This window comes from Leucopleurus acutus, assembly GCF_964270905.1.
Source record: "Leucopleurus acutus genome assembly, chromosome: 2".
NCBI classification, from domain to species: Eukaryota; Metazoa; Chordata; class Mammalia; order Artiodactyla; family Delphinidae; genus Leucopleurus; species Leucopleurus acutus.
In genome coordinates, this window is record NC_139143.1 from 160,847,662 (window position 1) to 160,864,459 (window position 16,798).

The following is a 16,798-nucleotide window of genomic DNA, read 5'->3' on the forward strand; positions in this document are numbered from 1 at the left end:
CCCAAGTGGAGATATCCAGTGGGATATTGAACATAATGTTTTCTCCTGGAACTCAGGAGAGATTTGTAAGATATAGATGTAGATGTAAGAGGCGTTCGGATGTTAACAAGATCAGACAAAATGTCTAGCTTGAGAAGAGAATTATGCCTAAGGACACAGTTCTGGGGAAGAACATTCACATAACCAACAGAAGGAGAAGTTCCTGTGGGATAAATCGAATGAATGAATAAGCACTGATAAAAGGCAAAGCCAGTGGGTAGGCTCTGAAGCATAATTTATGAAAGACTTCCTTGGGGCAATAGATCTGAGAAGTAAAAGTCTTACAATGGTGAAAAGCAGCTATGTTCAGCCATTAAGGGCAAGTGTTTGGAAAGCCAGGCTAACAAACTTAGAGGAAAAAATGCTCAAAAATATGACTTAGGTGAAAAGATGTGAGTAATTAAAGAAGGGGAGTCTCCATTTCTTCATCTATAAAGAGAGAAGTTTCAATTAGGTGAGTTCCTAGATCCTTTCCAGTTCTAAAGTTCTGATCTGATGAGCCAGCACTGAAGAGTGAGTAGGATATGGAATGCTATGAACAGTAACCCTTTCTTCTGCTCTCCTGCCCCTCCAGCACCTCCCCCCCACCCCAGCCCCATTCACCACCACATCATCCACATGGTTCCCACAGAAGCTGAGATCTCTGCCTACAGTTGACTTGTTTAGTGGTGGGCACCTGACCTAGCTGGGCCAGTAAGAGAGCTTCCCCATGATTTTGAGATAAGAAGTGAGAAAGAGAAGACAGTTTTTCTCTGAGTGATGGAAACCGAGTATATGTAAAATCTAAAGCTGATGGTAACCGTGATTTGCAATGAGGTGTTGCAAACAAAAAAGAAAAGCCAGAATGAAGAAAACACAAGAAGCAGAGGTCGGAGATGGAGAGAAAACTGCCTGGGTTTTCCAAAGCGTTTCAGATCCTGGTCTCAGTCCACTGTTATAATGTATCGCTGCCCTGAATTCCATGAGATACCCCAATGTCCCTCTATTAACACCTCTCTTTGAGATTTAACTAACCTCAGTTGATTTCTGTTACTTGTAACTTAAAGATTCTCAACTAATATATTTGAGTGTAGTCAGAGCCCATAGGGGAAGGAGATAAGTAAATGGAAGAGGAAGCTGTAAGGTACAACTAGATGTAATGAAGGATCTTAAGTGCCAGGCTTTGGTTTATAACTGAGTAGTGGCTGTGGGGATGAAGATGAGGGGAAATCCATCAACATTTCACAGAATCACTAAAACTTTAATAAAACTTTACCAGAATGAAAAATGAACATATACAAAATTACTGTGGTCCTGACCTTGGCAGTCAGCTTTCACACATAATAAGCAATGTCAACTAATTAATTAATGCTCTCTTCATTAATTATTAATTAGAAAGTCGTGTCCTACCTCGTTTCTGTCTCCTTCCACATGTGAACTGTAACTCGCTAACACAGCCATCCTGTAAAATGCTACGTATGGTCAGTTAATCAGCTGTGGTATATCCTGCTATATTAAGTACCCTGACTCCATTGTCAGTTTTCCTCCATTCCAAAGGGGTTGCAGCCAAGATTATACTTGCTAAGGCAGGTGGATCAGTCTCTTTAAAGGAACTCTACTTCATCAGACAGTTCCAGACTCAGAAGTCAAGGGCTGTAAGTTGGTGGAGAGATGTCTTCTCCTTCTCCAGCTGAGACTTTGGTTGGTCTATTTGATAACATGCAGATTTCTCTCTGGCTCCAGGGATGGCAAGTGCCGCTCTTTATGGGGATGCAGCTCGGCTGGTACTTCTAGGCTATGTTATTGAGAGAAGCTGATACTTCTCTAATGGATGATGGGGCTGTTGGCTCAGGAGATGCTTCAGCACCAGATATGGTTCCCACAGTTCTGTATCTTGCTGGTGGGAAAATAAATTGATCCAACCTCTATGAAGGTCAATTTGGCAGTATCCATCATACAAATGTGCATACCCTTTAGCACAGAAATTCCTGTTCTAGGAATTTACCCTATGCATGTACTTACATTGTGAGAAATAAAAATGCATGACTATTCATTGCAATATCATATAAATAAGAGATTGGAAATTCAAAAATCCATCTATAGTGAAGTGGCTAAAGTACATTCAAACCATGGAATACTATCAGCTATAAAAAAAGAATGAGGGGCTTCCCTAGTGGCACAGTGGTTGGGAGTCCACCTGCTGATGCAGGGGACACAGGTTCGTGCCACGGTCCAGGAGGATCCCACATGCCGTGGAGCAGCTGGGCCCGTGAGCCATGGCTGCTGAGCCTGCGCATCCGGAGCCTGTGCTCCGCAACTGGAGAGGCCACAACAGTGAGAGGCCCGTGTACCACAAAAAAAAAAAAAAAAGAATGAGGAGGCACTTTGTTTACTGATATGGAATGACCTCCATGATATACAGTGAAGTAATAAAAGTAATATGTGTTTGTATGGGGGGCTGCCATTTATGCTTAAAAAGTAAAAAATGTATATATGTATTCTCTTGGATTTGAACAGAAAGATCTCTGGAAGGATGTACAGAAAACTTAGTTATAAAAAATGGTTGCCTCTGGTAGAATTTTGTGATGGGGGATGGAGGAAGAAGTCTTTTCACTTATACAACTGACTGTACCTTTTGAAGTTTATACCATGTGAGTTTTCCCCATTAAAAAAATTTTTTTTAATTAAAAAAATATAGGGGTGGTGAATGTTTTAAACAGTAGTTCCCAAATGCTGGTCTGTAAATCAGCAAATGCCCATGATGAATAATTTATTAATCTACCATGAAATCATAAAAGTAATAATGTGTGAATTTTCTATATTGTTGAATTTAACTTGAAGGGCCATCTTTTATTCTTGATTAAGTACTTTGTGTGGAGATATTAGTAGACAGTAGTTATCAATGTAATGTTTATTTACACAATGGGCAAAATTAGAAGTTGGCATCATTATGTCAATTCCTCCAATTTAGAGTCCTGAAATTCAAAGCACAGAATCACTGATTTAGACCTGGCTTTTGTTCATGTTGCATAATCTGTTTTTAGGCATTATTCTGGAAGGCATTTCTCCTGTGTATTTCATGGTGTCGAGTAAGTGATGAATTATAGCTGAAGGCTTTTCCACATTCATTACATTCATAAGGTTTTTCTCCTGTGTGATGCCTCTGATGTTTCTTAAAGGATGAATCATGCCTGTAGGCTTTTCCACAGCGGTTGCATTCATACGCTTTCACTCCTGTATGAACAGTTTTATGGTTGCTAAGGTGTATCCTTTGCCTAAAGGCTTTCCCACATTCCTTACATTTGTAGGGTCTCTCCCCAGTATGGATTCTCTGGTGATGCGTTAGATAAGCTCTATGACTAAAGGTTTTACAACATGTGGTGCATGCATAGGGCTTCTCCCCAGTATGAATTCTTATATGTTCACTAAGGTGTCTAATCTGTCTAAAGGTTTTCCCACATTCATTGCACGTAAAGGGTTTCTCTCCAGAATGAGTTCTCAAATGTTGGATCAAGCTAATGTTCTGGCTGAAAGCTTTCTGACATTTATCACATACATAGGGTTTCTCACCAGTGTGAGTTCTATGATGTTGATTAAGAGATGAGCGATGTCTGAAGGCTTTACCACATTCTTCACATTCAAAGGGTTTCTCACCAGTATGGATTCTTTGGTGTGTGGTAAGGGATGCACTTTGACTAAAGGCCCTTCCGCATTCCTTACATCTGAAAGGTTTCTCACCAGTATGAATTCTCATGTGTTCAGTAAGATGAATGGGTTGTTTGAAGACTTTTTCACATATATTACATTCGTAGGTTTTTGTTCTTATGTCACTTGTTGGATGATTAATCAAATCTGATTTGTATTTGTTTCTCTTTCTAGGTGTGTCATATTTATGATGCCTCTGTTCTATAACAACATTTGAACTCACAATATTTTTGCCAAATTTGTAAGTTTCTTGGCCTCTCTTCTTATGGGTCAAGATGGTTTGTCTCACGTCTCTTCCATGGCTATCCTGGTGGCTTTCTAACTCATGATCATATTTTGAGACTTTTCTCAATGTGGAAAAAATGACATCATCCCTCATGAACCTTTCCATCATCATGCCATGATAGAACTGTTCCTGTAAAACGTCATTCTTTGCAGTTGATGCAGCTGTTTCTGTTTTACTCTTCAAGTCTGAAAGAAATGGAAAAAATGCAAATAACTCATATTCATTATGCTTCAAAAAATCAATTATTATACTGGGTATGGACTAGAGATTTAGATAACAATACATATAAAGTACATGAAGTTCTGAGTATATTTAAATATGGTTAGGCACTCTGGAGAGGTAATGGGAAATTAAGAAACAATGAACCAGGTAAAAGTGTGATTTTATATATAGGGTAAAAATTTGAATATTTTAGTCCTCTTCTTTCTATTAATACTAAATAATGAAATTTCAGGGCTATGTCTTAACAGTGTCTTTTTAATTGATAACTACTTTTGGAAAACATTCTCAGAAAGATAAAAAGATTTCCCTCTTCCCACTCCAGCTAGTTCAAAAATAAGGTTTGAGGGAATTCCCTGGTGGTCCAGTGGTTAGGACTCTGCGCTTTTACTGCCGAGGGCTTGGGTTCAATACCTGGTCAGGGAGCTAAGATCCCACAAGCTGCACGGTGTGGCCAAAAAAAAAACAAACAAAAAAATCTGAACTAAGGACATTCACAAGAATGTGAAGCTGTCTTTTACTAAAGCTTATATTAATATTTACATATTGTTCTGCTTCCTGTAGTTATTAATCTGTCCTGGGAAGTGTTAATTATACAAAGGAGACTTGTAAAAAACCCAGACTGCTATGTTGCTACTATTGCTATGTTCTATGAAAATATCCTTTCTTTAAAGGATATTTAAAATTCTGTTTTTTTAAATAATTTATTGCACCATTACTAATACTTCAACTGACAGTTCCATATTCCTGAAAAGTATAACTTCTTGTAGGATTTTTGGTTAACACAGAAGGATCATTTGTACTTCCAAATTCCAAATTCTAAATGAATAGATACAAAAATAAAGTCTATGTTCTGCAGGCCCCTGATTCTGGTCCTGGATTAGGGAGAAGGAAGACGAGAAGAAGAAGATAGGGGAAGAGAGAACAGGCCATCTATGACCCCTTCCCAATTCGGTATCCAAGCTGAAGCAGGCCCAAGCTAGGGGAGGAGAGAAGATATAACTTTGAAGTTGGGAGTTTTTATTATTATACTGAATTACATATTTCACTAAAAGACAGACTGTTATTATTTAAAGGGACTGGACCACCTATGGGACCTCTCTGAGATTTCATCCAGAGGCAGGGAAAGAACATTCATGGTAGCTATTATTATTATTTTCCTTATTATAAGTTGAAAAAGAGAAAACCCAGGAGAATGTACAAATTATTGGAATTAATAACAGAGTGAAACAAGGTGGCTGGCTAGAAGATCAAAACCGGTTATGTTATTACACACTAGCAAAAAAGAGAAAACATAATTGAAAAAAGTTATACCATTTAAAATAGCAGGGAATTCCCTGGCGGTCCAGTGGTTAGGACTCCGTGCTCTCACTGCCAAGGGCCCGGGTTCAATCCCTGGTTGGGGAACTAAGATCCCACCAGCTGTGCAGGGTGGCCAAAAAAATAAAATGAAATAGCAATAAAATATAAGTTCTTCAGGACTAATCTGACAAAAGATGTTCAATGTGTACAAGACTTTTATGGGGGAAAATACTTTATTTTAAAAAATTAGGAAATATCAGTAAGTGGAGCAATATACCACACTCCTGGACAGTAGGACTCAATATCATAATATCAATTCCCTCCCAAATTGATCTATAAATTCAATTCTATTCCAATCAAAATACCACCAGAGTATTTGTGTGTGTTTGTGTGTGTGTGTGTGTGTGTGTGTGTAATTGATGCACTCATTATATAATTCATATGGAAAAGCAAGGGGCTAACAATAGCCAGGACAATTTTGAAGAACAAGATATTAAGTCTCACTATTAAGTATAGTAATTAAGACAGCCTGGCATTAGAAACTTGGCAGGTGACAGAGTGGCATTAACTATTCAATAATTGGTTCTTGGACTGATTATCCACATGTAATAAGTTAAACTAGAGCTTCACCTCATACTACATATAAAATAAATTCAGATTTAACCTAAGTATGAAAATCAAAATCTTAAAGATATAAAATATTTTTTCTATAAATCAATAAGGAAAAAAGATAATATAAAAATTCACAAAGGATATAAACAAGTAATTTACAGAAAAGGAATCCTGGATAGATGACCAATAAACATGAAAAATATGCTCCCTCTTATTAGTAATCAGGAAAATGAAAAAAACCAACAAGATATTCACCCACTGAATTTATAAAAATGTGAAACTTTGACAATGCCAAGTGTTGACAAAGATGCTGAGTTCTGGAACCTCTCAAAACCTGCTGATAGGAGTACTAATTGGTGCAACTAGTTTGAAGAACAATTCTGTAAAACCTAGCAAAATGAAGGTGACCCAACAAGTCTGCTTCTATCAAATATCTCAGAGAAACACGAGAAGTTTTACACAAAGTTTTACTCCAGTATCTTTGTAATCCCCAAATTTAGAAACAGTACAAATGTCTATCAACAGGAAAATGGATAAATTGTGCTTTATTAATTCAACAGAAATGAATGAACCAGAACAATATGGATAAATATCAACGGTGTTGAGTGAGAAAAGCAAGTGGAAAAGTATATATACCATTTATTTAAAGAATAAGAACATGCAAAACAGCATTATATATTGCTTGGGGGATATACACATGCAATACAAGTATGAAGATACATATACAAATGAAAATATTTAAACTCAGAAGAGTTGGTTGTTTCAAAAGGTAGGAGGGGAATAGCGGGGCTTAAACTCTGTTTTATTTCTTAATCTAGGTGGAAGTTACATAGAAATTTATTATAATGTTCTCTATGCCTTTCTGAATATCTAAAATATTTCATAATAAAAGCAAAGTTTAAAGAGATTGTTAAAAACCATTGGATTTGATGAGAAGGAATCCTGTGGTAATTTCTCTTGCAGGACTTTCCATAAACTAGTTATTACAATAAATAAAGATACTTGAGTTAAAGGGAGAGTGAGAATCAAAGCTAGGATTGTAAGCTGAAAAACTGGTGAAAAGTTGAAATAGAATTCAAGAGAGAAGATTAAAGATTTGTAGAATGCAGTGAGAGTCCTGAAAAGAGACCTGTTTTCTTTTAGGAGAGACCACGTACATCTGACTGCTTAGGGAAGGGAGCTTTCGACTGGCAAACTTCAGGATACTGAAGAAAGAAGGAAAATCAAGTTTAACCTTAATGAAGAGAAGACTTCTTTTCCCTCCAACTTCAGAGACTTTTGCAAGGTTAGGTGAAGGAAAGGGGTGCAAAGGGAAGGGTAAAATCGGGTTCAGTGCATGCCTATCCATCCTCTCAGCCTTCCCGCAGCCTGGGAAGATGCTGGGCACTCTGGTCTACATATTGAAAGGAACCATCTGCCTTGGTCTCACCTGAACTGGGATCTCCTGGGCCTTCTTTCTCTGTCATCCATGGTGCTTCTCCTTTCTCCAACTGGGAAATCACATTAGGTTTGGAAAGTTGACATCCTACTTATGGAGTGAAAAAAAGGGTATGAATATTTATGCTGAGGTCTAAGAACCATCCCTGGAATGTAGTTCCAATCCTCTGGTATTTAGGGTCTCTGAAAACAGAAAGGGGCACCACAGCATTTTTTTCTGTTCTCACTCTACAAAGTAAAACCGTTCCCCCAAGGGAGGGGATTCAGGTTATGTTCTGGCTTGATTTTCAAAGGAATGAGACGTCTATCTCCAACACAGAACCCAAGGCCAGGCTCCAGGGAATCTACAGCATTTAATAATTTAGGAATAGTAACTGTCCTGTAATGGGTAGGTTTCTGGACGTTATGTGTAACCCATGCTTACCCACTGAGACCAGGTTCCCATAGTTCTCCAGCATCACCTCCCGGTACAGATTCCGGTGAGCAGGGGCCAGCTGCCCCCACTCCTCCTGGGTGAAGACCACAGATATGTCCTTGAAGGTCAACAGTTCCTAGAATATCAAATATATTCCTTTTCAGTCTGAGACCACCTCCATCAAGATCCAAGATGTTCTTACAGTATTCTAAATTCTGAGAGATTCTAAACTAGTTTTACTGGGAGCCTCCTCTGGATCTGTTTGGTGATTCTCGGAGACTACCATAAGTAATTAAACGTACAGAAGGACAGATGGTCATATATGTCTTAGAAAAAAATTAAGCAGGATAAGGGGAACAGGGAGAGCCACAGTGTGGATGGGGAGGATCTTTCACGTAGGGTGGCTGGGGAAGGCCTTCCTAAAAGGGTGATATTTGAACAGAGACATGAGCTCAGTGAGGAAAAGCCACGTGGAAATCTGAGGGGAGAGCCTTCCAGATGGGGACAAAGGACCTGAGGTGAGAGTGTCCTTGGCTTGTCTGAGGAACAGGAGAGTAGCCAGCATTGCTGGAGGTGGGCTAGTGAAGGGGAATGCAAGGAGATGAGATCAGAGGGGCTGGGGGAGGGAAGAGAGGCTTTTAGCACTTATTGTCACAAAGACCAGTGCATCCCTGCTGAGTTGAAATTCTGGGGCCCTGCTGGAGTTTAATGCAAGATGAACAAAACTGTCTGGGACTGTGGTCTAACCCCTCCCTAGCTCAAATACTGAAGAGGTAAAAAGGATCAGCCCCTCAGCAGTGGTGGCATGGGGCACTGGTAGTTGGGTTAATCAGAAGTGAACTCAATCGAATTAAAGTGTATCTCAGCCAGAGCTCAGCCACAGCTCTAGGAAAAATATGAATAATCAGTCCCTCACCTTAACCACCAGTCAGAGGAAAAGGCTTAGAATCTTCTGTAAATAAATGGAACAAACAAAAGAAATAAACAGACTATATCTATGTATCTATCTATCCATATATACCTTTATTTGTTAATTGTTTATTTAACAAGAGAAATTATTCCTTAGACCAGATATTCATGTTTCATAGTTCAGGAACACAGGTCAGTGACAAACTTCATGCAACTCAACCCAAAGAAATTCTTTACATTCTAAAATCACTTTGCACTCTGAAAGATACCAGCCTTCCTCATTGCCTCAAAATTTTTCATGGAACCACAATTTCTGTAGAAATCTGCATATGCCTTCTTTCTTGGTTCAGCCAAAGCAATCCTGTAGAAAGCTGCAACCCCCAGGGATACAATGAATGCTCTAACAGTATAAAATAGCAGATGCTTGGCCAGGAGGCCATGCATCTGAGGTTTCGTCAAAGAACTGGAAACCATGGTAGTTATTCACCTCAACACCAACGTCCTTCCAGGCTGATGGAGAAATGGACCTATCTATGCATATTTCATCCTCCACCATTCTTTTATACACAATATCTGAACTACAATAAAAAATTATTAGACATACAAAGAAGGAGGAATATCTGACCTATAATCAAGAAAATAAAAACATAAGAAGCAAACACCTAGGTAACCAAGTCATTAGAATTAGCAGAAAAGAAGTTTAAATAAATTATTAAAATATATGTTGAAGAGGGCTTCCCTGGTGGCACAGTGGTTAAGAACCTGCCTGCCAATTCAGGGGACACGTGTTCGAGCCCTAGTCCAGGAAGATCCCACATGCTGCAGAGCAACTAAGCCCGTGCACCATAACTACTGAAGCCTGCGCGCCCTAGAGCCCGTGCTCCACAACAAGAGAAGCCACCACAACGAGAAGCCCGCACACCTCCACTTCCCGCAACTAGAGAAAGCCTGCACACAGCAATGAAGACCCAACGCAGCCAAAAATAAATAAATAAATTTATTTTAAAAATAAAATATATGTTGAAGAATTTACAATAAAATATGGATAGAATAAGTGAAAACGTGGGGTTAATTGAGGAGAGAGAAATGCTAAAAAAGAACTAAAAGACAATTCTACAAGTGAAAAATACAATATCTGAAAAATCCACTGGATGGGCTTAATAACAGATGGACCCTGATGAAGACAAAATCAGTGAAACTTAACACAGGTCAACAGATAGTATTCAAATGGAAGCACCAAGAGAGAAAAAGAAAAACAAAAAACCAAAAAAACCCTGCGATAATATCAAGTAGTCTAATATACATGTAATTAGAATCTAAGAAGGAGAAGAGAGAATGAGCAGAAAAAAATATTTGAAGAAATAAAGGCTGAAAATTTTCCAAATTTGAGTAAAAATTCAACCCACAAATCCAAAAGCCAGCAAACCCTCCATGGGGGGAAAAAATTCAGAGAATATCATGTCTATGCACATCATTAAAACTGCTGAAGAGCAAAGATAAAAGGGAAGAACATAAAAGTAGTGAAAAAAAGGTAGGAAAGGAGGAACAAAAAAAAAAGAAAAGTTGGTATAAAACAAAGGAACAAACAGAAAGACATGTCACATCTGGGGAAAGAATAAGAACAATAGCTGACTTCTCATCTGAAACAATACAAGCCACAAAATCATGGAACATCTTTAAAGTGCTTAAAAGAAAAAACAGTCACCCTAGAATTCTATATTCAGTAAAAGATTCTCAAATAGGAAGACCATATAAAGACATTTTTAGATCACCAAAGCTGTGAGAATTCATCATCAGAACACCCCCACTACAGGAAATGCTAAATGACATTCTTTAGGCTGAAGGGAAATAATGTCAGTTAGAAACTTGGAACTTGGTGGTGGGATGAATTGGGAGATACTGATTGACATATATACACTGATATGTATAAAATAGACAACTAATAAGAACCTGCTGTATAAAAAATAAATAAAATTCAAAAGTTAAAAAAAAAACTTGGAACTAAAGGAAGGAATGAAAAGTGCTTGAATTGGTAAATGTGTGCAAAGATGAAAGGCTCGTTTTTTTTTCCTTTTCTTAATTTCTTATAAGACACTTTACTGTTAAAAGCAAAAATAAGAACAATGTATTATGGGGTGTATAAGATGTAAAGTGAAAAGCATGATGACAATACACAAAGAATGGGAAAAGTAAATGGGAAAATAAGGCTTTCAAATTATATGTGAAACAGTATAGTAATAATTCAACTGTGACGTGAAAAATGCATATTGTAATAGCTAGAGCAACCACTAAAAACAAATGAAACAGCTAAAAAAAGTCATTAGAGGACATAAAATAGAATACTAAATAAACTGCACAATCCAAAAGAAGGCAGGAGAGGAACAAATAAACAAAAGAATAGATGTGGCAAACAGCAAACAAAGAACAAGAATATACACTTAAATCCCACCACATCAATGATTATGTAACTGTAAATGTACTAAGCAAGCACAACCCAGCTATATTTAAGAAGGTCACACTTTAAATATAAAGGCACAAATAAGTTAAAAGTAAAAGAATGAGGGACTTCCCTGGTGGCGCAGTGGTTAAGAATCTGCCTGCCAATGCAGGGGACACGGGTTTGATTCCCTGGTCCAGGAAGATCCCACATGCCACGGAGCAACTAAGCCCGTGTGCCACAACTACTGAGCCTGCACTCTAGAGCCCATGAACCACAACTACTGAGCCCGCATGCCACAACTACTGAAGCCCGTGCACCCTAGAGCCCATGCTCCACAACAAGAGAAGCCACCACAATGAGAAGCCCGCGCACCACAATGAAGAGTAGCCCCCACTCGCCACAACTAGAGAAAGCCCAGGCACAGCAACAAAGACCCAATGCAGCCAAAAATAAATAAATAAATAAATTTTAAAAAAGAAAGTAAAAGAATGAGAAAAAGCTATCCTATACCAACAATAACTAAAAACACTGGAGGAGCTATGTTAAATCAGACAAAGTGGGCTTAGGAAAAAGAATATTATGAGGCATAAAGAAGAGACATTTCGTAATAAACGGTCAGTCCATCAAGAAGACAACAATCCTATGTGTTTATGCACCTGATAACAGAATTCAAAATAAATAAAGCAGAGTTGACAGAACTAAAGGGAGATATAGATGAAACTATAATAATTAGAGATTTTAACACTCCTCTCAGTAAATGACGGAACAAGTAGACAAAAGTTCATCAAGGATATAGATTTGAACAACCTGTCAACCAACTTAACCTAACTGACATTTGTAGAGCACTATACCTAACCACTGCAGCATATAAATTCTTTTTTTTTTTAGATTCTTTTTTAAAGTAAACTTTTTATTTTGAGATTACAGATTTATTATATAATTTTAATTGTAGATGTACATGCAGTTGTAAGAAATAATGCAGAGATCCCATGTACTCTCTACTGGGGGTAAAACAGAGTTTTAATTGGAAAGGGGCACAAGGGAACATTCTGAGATGGTGGAAATGCTCTATATCTTGATTTGGTTACATGGTATATACATATGTCAGAATAGAACTATGTACTCCCTTAAGTGTATTTTCCTATATGTAAATTACAACTCAATTTTAAGAAATTTAATCTTATCCCAGTGCTAAGAATCCCACCAGTTTTTGACAAATGTCAGTCAGGTGGTAAGAATTCCAGATAAGTGGAATGTAGATATAAGATACCTCTTCAAATAATTAGAATATTATTACTTCTTCCATATTACCAGAAATAACCCTGGAATACATTTCAATCCTAAAAGGTGTTAGCATCTGAATTAACAGAGGAAACTGGGATTGTAAACAGCTAAAAAAAATCACCGAGCAAGTAAATACAGGAGATGAGTTCAAATCCTGTACCATCTAATTTCAGAACCCAAGTTCTCACCTAAAACTCTTCTGTCCTCGAATAACATCTCCTCTTTAACAGTCTTCCTTTCTCGTTTATTCTACAGTTTTCCTTCTGTTTCACCTATGCTTCTACCAGGTGGTAAGGACACAGTTTCCACACCCTGTTGTAACTGCCCAGCCTGTCTAATGTGTATGCTCTGTGGCCTGACCATTTCTTCTCTTCTCACGTCTTTGGCTGCAGTTTGACCTCTGCTCCAGACACTATTCTAAGGGCCACCTCATGAAGTGATAGATGTACCTCACTAAAAATGTCAAAACTTTATTCTCACTAAGTTTGTTTTTGAGTATGAAATACTCATAAAAATTGAGGTTTATCGGACTTCCCTGGTGGCGCAGTGGTTAAGAATCCGCTTGCCAATGCAGGGGACATGGGTTCCATCCCTGGTTCGGAAAGATCCCACATGTCGCGGAGCAACTAAGCCTGTGCACCACAACTACTGAGCCTGCGCTCTAGAGCCCACGAGCCACAACTGCTGAGCCCACAAGCCACAACTACTGAAGCCCACGTGCCTAAAGCCCGTGCTCCGCAACAAGAGAAGCCACCGCAATGAGAAGCCCACACACTGCAACGAAGAGTAGCCCCCGCTCGCCCCAACTAGAGAAAGCCCACATGCAGCAACGAAGACCCAATGCAGCCAAAAATAAATAAATAAATTATTTTTAAAAAATTGAGGTTTATCTTAGGTCCCAAGTTTTTAGGGGCTAGAATTTATATCACTCATTTTGCTTTCTCTACAAAAATTCGCACAACGTTAGATCTAGACGTTGGTTAGAAACAAGCGTTTTCTATGAGTAAGGAAACTGCTGCCACTGCGGCCCAGTTTTCTGTAAAAGACTAACTTACACTGAGTTCCCTGGGTGAAATTCGTTAGCCTCAATATACCCCAACTCCCCAGAAAAGGGCAAGTTATAATCTTAAAAACCAAAAAGCATGTCAAGAAAGTGACAGGAAACTTCAACCCACTTGGGAGTCTGTTGTCCGGGTCCCGGGAGTCACTTCATCCTTTAAACTTTCTCCCTGGGTCTCATCAGCATCCTGAGACAGCAGAGCTGAGGAAGGAAAAGAGCCAGAAAGTTTGCATCTCCCCAAACCCCCCAAATAGAAAAACTGCCTGTAGATCTGCTGAATATGGCCCCCCTCTCAAAACGTTCACAGAGGGACATTCAGAGCAACTCAAGAGCAGACTGGAGCCTCCTTAATGAGGAGGATCTGCAGGGCATTGCTTTGGGCATTAATGCTTTCCAATGGCTAGTGCTGGTACAAAAGCACAGACCTACCAGGCCACTCCTTTGTTCAAAGGTTCCCGACAAGAAAGAAAAATACAAACACCTCCCGTGGACTTCAAGGCACTCTATAATCTGCCTGAAGCACATTTCCCCAGCATTAGTTTCCTCTAACCACCATCCTTTATCTGTGGGACACATACACTGACCACATTCTTAACCCTTAGTTAGACTAGAACAGTCTCCATTCTCTGAACCACTCTTCAAGGTACCCACTTTTGTATCTTTTCCTCAATTCTTCCGTAAAAAAAGCTTAGACATCTTTTAAGGCCCGATTCAATGCTACCTGCTTTGTGAAATTTTCTCTGATAAGTACAATCAGAAGAATGTTTCCTGTCTCTTGTCTTCCAAAAGAATTTTACCATAGAATATATTTAGGCTACTTTCTATTCTTTTGATCTGAGTATGTGTCTATCTCCATCAATTAATAATTAGCATTAGAGATCATTATTCATTTTTCCATCCATCAAGATGCTTAGCAAAGTCCCCTGCCTGACAGAGTTAGAATATAACAAATACAAGCTGGATTTGAAGTGTTATAGGTATGAACTAAGAGACCACATGAGACATACAAATTCCTCTGTCCACCCATCTATTCTGACCCAACCACCAAATACTGTGTAATCTTGGTTATGTTTCCCACTGAACTCATATATTTCAAGGTAAAATGAGAGTAACTAAGCATGTCATTCCTTCTTCCTGGCAGGAGATGAAAAGAAAGAAAAAAATATTGGTTTGGGGTTAAAATGACTGAAACTTGTGAAGGAAAACCACTGGAGGGCTTAAGAAAGTAGAAACCTTTGACCCCAATGTCTGTGAGTCACACTTACACACTTGGGAGCCGCTGGTGGGGAACACCCTGAATTCTGTCTTCCTGTCCTGTTCATTCGAGGACACGAGATGGGAGCAGCATGGCACACGTGTCGCAAAGATCCAGTGCCCAGAGCCCAACATTTTCTCTCACAGCTATCCCTTTCCCCAAAGCCATAAGCATGAGCCCCAAGGACCTCCTTTCCTCCAACTTTCTTCCCTAGAGACACCTCAATGATGTGTGTACCTATCTTTCTGTAAGCAAACTGAGACCCCTTCCTCTACCTCCATCCCCTCCTTCCATCAGCCTCTCTCACCTTCTCCTTCAAACATCTTGGTCACGTCCTCCCACAGGGGCGCCCCTTCCTTGGCCTTCCGTGGATGGTGCAACTTCACCCAGGTGCTGGCCTCAGTGGGCAGGGTAATCAGGAGCTGCTGTAGCATGATGATGCCACCCGACTGGCCTTGTCCACTTCTGGGGAGGACACTGCCAGAGCCTCTGCTGAGACGCCTCACAGTTGTATGGTCCTCCTCTGATCACAATCTCCTGCCCTCAAGACTTTGGCCTGAGGACTTTGGTCCCTGCGGCACCAGAACCTGGGGGCTCCTAGAGGCTAATGTGGCTTTAACAGCCCTGAAAAAGTGACTCCTTTCTGAAATTAAGTACTGCCTGCTTGGGAGGCGGCCGGTTGAGTAGGTCTGAGTACATGCCTCTTCATATTCTTCTAGAGGAGCAAAAGGCAGGAGAGGAGGGACCCAGAAAACTGATCATACAGCTAGAACTCCAGAACTTGCGGAAATATATTTAAAACTGCAAAAGATCCAAAAACAAAGATGTGGCATCAGTGTGGAAGTAAGTATAATTGGTGCTTTGGATGCGGCTTTAATTTCCAGTTCTATACACACTTTCATAAACAGCCAGTGACACACAAACACCAAGGATACACAAACATACACAGTCCCTGCCTCGACTTCCTTCCTTGTAAGCTGCATGCATCTTCTGCCTGGATACAGACGTGGGAGTTAAGAGGGCAAGTTTAGAAACCAGACAGCCTGGGTTAGAATCCTGACACTTGCACTTCAAAGCTCTAAGACACTTCAATTCTCTGAGCTTCAGTCTCATCATCTAGAAAATGCAGATAATAAATGTACTTCATAGGGCTGTAACAATGTTGGGAATACAGTGCCTTCATAGACATTATTAGAAACCTTTTGCTTTAATGTTGCAATCATAGCATTACCTTTTAAAATTTTAAAAACAATTACAGATCTGAATTTAAACTTCAAGTATCTCAACTGATGGAATAATCACATAGCTGTGTTTTCACACGGGCAAGTAGTGACAGACACATCACCACCCACGTGGATGCCCGGAAGCTGGCAAGTCCTTTTACTCTGGGTTAAGATGCAACCTGCTTTCAGAAATGTTCAACTGGGGGAGAGGGGTATGTCTTCAAACGGAGGAAATATAGTACTTTGAATATAATGAGGACTACTGCATAACTGTTTGTAGCAGGAAAATTTGGAAACAGCCCAAATTCATCATCTCATCGAAACCCCTGGCATCTGGACATGTGCCTCCACAGCGACCAGGTCCAGTGTATCCCGGCCCCAAGAACAGTCCTAGTCCTAGCTCCCTGGAAAGGGAGCTGGCCTAACCTTTTGGAGTTGGTGGGGCAGGCTTCTTCTTGTTTTCAGCTGTGACTGATGCAGAGAAAGGAGCAGCATCCTATGGATAGGAGCATGTGGAAAATATCCTAACCCTGATTAAATAGAAAGTAAAATGGCTTGTTACCAAAGTGAGGAAACTTTCGAATCTTATGAAATGGTTAAAAACAGAGAAGCTTCATTTCGAGATGCCCCTTC

The 16,798-nt window shown here is 39.5% G+C and overlaps 1 protein-coding gene across 1 annotated transcript; it reads right to left on the minus strand.

The window, feature by feature from the left end:
- Positions 1-3,058: 3,058 nt before the first annotated feature.
- Positions 3,059-15,519, minus strand: LOC309974841 (zinc finger protein 69 homolog; the record flags this gene model as incomplete). The annotated part of the gene is made up of 5 exons (XM_082859630.1): positions 15,250-15,519; positions 13,803-13,888; positions 8,004-8,130; positions 7,572-7,667; positions 3,059-4,194 (listed from the first exon to the last, which is right to left on the minus strand). The coding sequence occupies exons 1-5, from the start codon at positions 15,374-15,376 to the stop codon at positions 3,059-3,061; spliced, it is 1,572 nt and encodes a 523-aa protein (XP_082715756.1). The 5' UTR covers positions 15,377-15,519.
- Positions 15,520-16,798: the final 1,279 nt, after the last annotated feature.